Genomic DNA, 6,000 nt, shown 5'->3' on the forward strand with positions numbered 1-6,000 from the left:
TACTCCAACCTTCTCTGCAGGAGTTTGTTTTGTGATTTTCGAGAACTATCCACGAAATTCTTCCAAAAATTTAGTTTTGGATACCTTCAAGAACTCAATCTGAAGTTTTACTGGGGATAACCATAGAAACTACTTCGCTACTTCGGAGATTCCATCAGGAATCCCTTCAAAGACCGTTGAAAAAAATTTCAAAAATAGTCTCATGTTCTCAAGAAGTATATCCATTAATTTTTCTATTGATTTCCCTAGGACTTTCTTCAGCATTCCCGTTTAAGGCATCTCCAAAATCCAAAATTCATTCAGGAATTCCTGTTATTTTTGTTTTATTTCTCAAAGAAATCTCAAACAAATTTTCTAGTCATTCTTCCAGAATTTTCTCAAGGGAAATGTTATGGATTGGATTCATTTTTTTTGAGGAAATTTTGAAAAAATCCGCGTGGAATTTCTAAAGAAAATGTGTGAGTTCTAATATGTCTTGATGAATTCTTAAGAGGATCTCTGAAAAAAAAAAAACTTGATGAAATTCTTCTTAGGATTTTCTGGATAAAATGCTAATATAACTGAAAAAACACATCGAATCTCAGTGTAATGTCCTACAAGACTGTTGGGAGAAATTCGGAGAGACTACCTTGAGAAATTTAAATGCAAACAATTAGAAAAATAGCTGCAAGAATGACTGTAGTAATGATTGATGTGGAACCTTGAATGAAGTTTTGAAGAATCCATGGAGTTTGGAAATATCATTTGGAAAATTATCAGACAAATGTTTGAACCACAGCAATGATATTTTGATTAAATGGTGGAGAAATTCTGAGAGAAATTTCTGGAGGAACTTAATGAGAAATTCCAGGTATTTTTTTTTAGGAATTCTTGGAAAAGTTTATAAAAGATTTCATCGATTAATGCCTGAATAAAGCCATTTTGAGCAATTTCTGAAAGTAATCGTGGCTGAAATTTTTTAATAAAATACATATGAAAAATGAAAAAATCGGCGTAATCGAAACCATGGAATAAACCTCTGTGGAAGAACTTCGTTAAGATATGTGGTAAATCTCATAGAAGTAATAACTGGAAAAATCGCTGAATCAATCAGTGGAGAAACATTTGAAGGAAATCCTGGGGTAATAATCACTGACATTTTTTTTTTTCGTCAGAGTGATTTATGTGAAAATTACTGGAGGTAATAATGTTGCAGTGATCTACGATTTTCTTGACAAAATTTATGAAGGAATTTATTTGAGTATCCCTTGAAAAATTACTGGTAGCATCCCTTGAGAAGTTCATAGAGGTGTTCCAGATAGAATCACTAGAATACCTGAATCATTCCTTGAAATTTCCTCCAGAACTTATGGAATAGTGGAAAAACATTTTTGTAAACAAATTTAGAATGTTTTGAACCAAGTTTCATATGCTCATAAACGACGTACAACTGTAAATGGAAGTTGTACTTGGCTTTACCAACTTTCTAATCTTAAGTTAGGATTAGAGGTAGTTAAGGAGTTAAGATAAGGATGCAATTATCTGAACATGTTTTGTGTTGGATAAATAATAATCGTTTTACAATTTAAGGATAGATGTTCAGTCCTTAAATTGTATAAGTAGCTTCTTAACAGCGGCGCAGCCGAAAATTTTTATGATTGAAAAGATTTTCTACCACAAAAAGGACATTTTCTACCTTGTACTAATGATTCAGAATAATTTCCCTGATTATGGCCGAAATTCCCTGAAAATTCCAGGTTTAAAAAAAAATCCCTGATAATTCCAGGTTTTTCTAGGTAGTAGACACCCTGAAAACGCAAAAAATGGTTGTCTACGACAAAATGATGAAACGAGTAACACTCATCGACATTGCTGTACCGCTTTTGAGAGGCGAATGACCGCTTTTGCGGTTAAAGCCTCGTTAAACCAACCAATGAATGAATGTACCGCTAGATCACAATGATTATTCAACGTTCTCCAACAAGATAACAAAGTACTTAACTTGGCGAAGGAGTCGAAGCAGATGTGGCTCGTAGAGGTCTTGCGCAGTTCTAGTAGGCGATAATTCCTGCAATGAAGCGAGACGTTTCCTAAAGACTGGATTCGGAAAAAATGAGACACACAAAAATGATCACCAAAAATTGATTTTAAATCGGACACTTCAAATTTTCAGGGATTAAATAACTATACATCAGCTATGTTTTGGCATACTTATTTATTGAATTTCCTCCCCCAAGCTGAATGCTCGTACATTCTTTTAACACTGTTCATTAGATCTTGGGCGAGGTTTTGCACATCTTTCTTACACAATTTCATACTTCAACTTCTTCTTCATTATCGCCCAAAACTTTTCGGTCGAATGAAGTTCTGGTGTATTTGTCAGGTTCAGCTCCTTTGGGATCACATTATCACTCTTCGCTTCGTACCAATCCATTCAGGCTTGGCGTAATGGCACCGGCCAAAACAGCGTGGAACCACGGTGAGAGCGAAGGAAGGGCAGCAAGCGCTTCTACAAGCATTCCTCTCGATAAATCTACCCATTTGTGGTGCGGGTTGCTACGAACGGCTTGCTTTACCGTGCTCTATAATATAATTTGAATCTCTGATCTGATTGTTTCATACATAATTCAAATTCATCCAAACTTCGACTCACGTTCCATTTCAGGTCCCTTCCGAACTGGACCGATCTCAAGACATCCAATGCCAGGATGAAGAAACAGCAGTCCGGTCAAAAGCGCATGATTAAGCCGGAACCCTCGGAAGAGGAAAGCCCTACCGCCGTTCAGCAGCGAAACGTCCGTGAAGCGGAAATGCTGACCAGCAATCTGGGCGAGGGTGGGATCTCCCAGCAGGAAATCCTCTCCGATGTGGGCGTGCTCAAAGAGTTGGCCATCCTGCAGGAAAGCATGGAATGGTTTGCCGGTAGAATAACGGACTTTGCCAACGACCTGCGAAAGCCGATCGTGAACGGAATGGTCGGTGGCGTAAGTGCTTCTCCGGTAGTTGTTAAGGATGGTATGATTAAGGTTCTGATGAATTTGGCGTTGGAGTTTGAGGAGTTGGCCAATACGTGCCTGTTGGTTTTGCATCTCGAGGTGCGAGTACAGTGCTTCCATTATTTGAAATCGAATCCCTCGGACAAGTTCAAGCCGAACAATCCGAACAAGAACGATTCGCTGGAACCCGATGCGAAGGTTTTGAAGCTGACTAAGGTTCTATCCGATATGGACGAGGCGTTAAGTTCTACGCTGCATCCTAGGAAGACAAAGGTAAATTGAAGTATTTTAAGAAATATGAAGTGATAACAGACGTTATTTTTTCACAGTACGTTTTTGAGGGACTGGCTCATCTGGCGTCACGCATTCTCATAATGGCAGCCAATTCGATGGAGTACATCGACACGGCTGGTGTGCAACGAATGTGCCGTAACGCTTTAGCTCTGCAGCAGACCCTCAGTAGTATCACAGCTTCGAGAGAAGTTGCCCTCGATTACGCTAGGTCGTTTTATGAAATGTTCTATCTTGATCCAGATGTAAGTATTGAATAATCAAATGAAAGCATGTCCTTCTAACTTCCACTCGCTTCTAGGAAATCCTAACCTCCATCATCGAAAAAGGTGCCCAGTTCACCGAGATGCAGTACTTGAACGCTTTACACCTGGTGTGCAAGAACCGCGGCATCGTCGATCAGAACACGCTGGCCATGTATCAACAGAAGCTGAGTGACGTTCTGGGAACCAAACCGGGACTCGGAGTTACGGTTTAGGTTTCGAAGTAGCGCATTTATAGGCACGCGGTAGTATTTAACAAAATTTAATAAGTATAAAAGTGTTTTGTTGCGACACGGTTAACGTCGATCGCTATGCGAGGATGTTGAATGCTATGAAGAATATGTTGTTATTGGGTAGAGACAGAAAATAATTAATCGATTGCAAATATAAAACAGCTACAAAGAGTTTATCGTGCAAGCAGTAGGTACTAGCATGTTATAAATTATATAACGAAATGTTAATGCGGCTGTTCGTTATTAGTGATTGTCGAATCAAACTACAACGGTGTAATGACAACAACAAGTGTTCATTTTGCAGTAAGATCCTAATAAAGGATTACGAATGTTGTAATTATTTCTCATTGCTGCGTTTGCTTTGCGTATGTTAAAAACAGGAGAATGATAGTATGTGACTAGCATTCAAAATTATTTTGTTTCTAAAAATTAAACCATTTATTCCAAAAAAATTGCTTTATTATTGTCAAGCAATTGATATTTTGAAAAAGAACGTGAAGATCTACATAATAATTTATGATTTTAGGATGCTAACAAAATTTAATAAAATAATGTGAACAAAACAAATGTTTGTATGTACTCTCAAATTCTTTGAAATTCTAGTCGTACTTATTGACGACAAACTACATTTCCGTGACTTTGATATTTTAGTACTGCAGGAATTTAGCCGGACTGACCCGAAGGTGAAGGAAAATTGGCATCGAATTGTTACATTCTACCAAAGCTGTGGTATCATGAAGATTGGACTCGGAAAAAATGCGACACTTTGTTTTGGGTGTAACTTTTTATCGCGGGGGTAAAAATTAATGAAATTTTGGTTCGTCCAGCAGTCGATGAAGCGGGCCGGGCTACGTGTTTTTAAGGTCAAGAAGGTAGCCAAACCGGACTGACAAGCAAAACACTGTGGCCAAATTACGTGTGCGGAAGCTGTACCGTGAGTGGCTGGTCAAGCCATGCTCGTAATGGACGACGAGACATACATCAAGACGGACACCAAACAAATCCTCGGCCTCGAGTTTTTTGTCGGTACGTCCCGCATGGAGGTTCCGGAAAAGTTCCTGAAGAGAAAGATGGACATATTCGCGAAGAAGTACCTGTTGTGGCAGACAATCTACAAGTGCGGACGGTACAGCAAGCCGTTCGTTACAACCGGCGCCATAAACGGGCAGGTTTATCGAGAGTAATGCTTGCAGAAGCGCTTGGTACCCTTCTCACGCTGTTCTGGTCGGATCTCGCTTAATGCCATTACGCCAAGCCTGTAATAGATTGGTACGAAGCGAAAGGCGTTAATGTGGTCCCGAAGGAGGCGTACCCGCCAAATACACCAGAACTTCGTCCAATCGAAAAGTTTTGGGCAATAATAAAGAAGAAGTTGGAGAAAAGCGGAAAAACATTCAAAACCGACGGAACTTTGAAGAAAAACTGGGAGAAATTGTGTAAGAAAGATGGGCAAAGCCTTGCCCAAGATCTCATGTGCAGTGTTAAGAGAAATGTACGAGCATTCAGCTTGGGGGAGGTAATGCAATAAATAAATTCTGCCAAAACATAGCTAATATATAGTTATTTAATCACTGAAAATTTGAAAAGTATTCTTTTTAAAATGAATTTTTGGTGATCATTTTTGTGTCTCATTTGTTCCTAGTCGAGTCTTTATAATTCATGCCAAGTTTGACGAATTTGGCTAAGGCGATTTGGTGATTTATTTTATCAAATGCCGAGCAAAAGTCCGAATATAAAGGGTCTGTTGGCCACTTTCAATTTGATTAGTCACGAAAGAAGTGAAACATGTCTGGTTAGTAGTTGTCGAACGTTTTGTCATGAACCCGTGCTGATGCTCTGAGATGTAGTGCGCATAACTCTGAACTAAATGACGTAGCACAATCACGAATTCTCTTTGCTCTTGGAAGCTTTTTAAAAACTACCTAAAGCAATAAAACAGTACTTTTCAGTGCTAATATTAAAATCGCTACTTTTCAGTACTATTTTTTCTACTATTGATCCCTCAATCCTTGTTTGGACCCGTGTCTTCGATTTTTCGTTGGACCCGTTGGCGAAAGCTAGCGGTGGTAATCCTTCTTGAACACCGTTTAGGGAAAAAACCTCTTAGGAGGTCTCGTCTTCTTTCGTTCATTCACTAAACATGGTTGCAAACAACAAACAAAAGGAAGGGTGAATCTCTGAATTAACAACTTCCTTCCAAAAAAGTGGGATTTAAAACTGTCACTTAACGTGGCAAGA

At 38.9% G+C, this 6,000-nt stretch overlaps 1 protein-coding gene across 2 annotated transcripts in view; it reads left to right on the plus strand.

Moving 5' to 3' along the window:
• The window catches only part of LOC5567577 (exocyst complex component 4), a 41,067-nt gene extending 36,875 nt beyond the window's left edge, over positions 1-4,192 (plus strand). For both annotated transcript variants that reach the window (XM_021848518.1, XM_021848519.1), the window contains exons 7-9: positions 2,645-3,248; positions 3,305-3,511; positions 3,568-4,192. In XM_021848518.1, the coding sequence (XP_021704210.1) occupies positions 2,645-3,248; positions 3,305-3,511; positions 3,568-3,744 (988 nt within the window). In that variant the 3' untranslated portion in view covers positions 3,745-4,192. The remainder of the gene's footprint in view (positions 1-2,644; positions 3,249-3,304; positions 3,512-3,567) is intronic.
• The last annotated feature ends 1,808 nt before the right edge of the window (positions 4,193-6,000 follow it).

The sequence above is a fragment of the Aedes aegypti genome, chromosome 3, assembly GCF_002204515.2.
Source record: "Aedes aegypti strain LVP_AGWG chromosome 3, AaegL5.0 Primary Assembly, whole genome shotgun sequence".
NCBI lineage: Eukaryota > Metazoa > Arthropoda > Insecta > Diptera > Culicidae > Aedes > Aedes aegypti.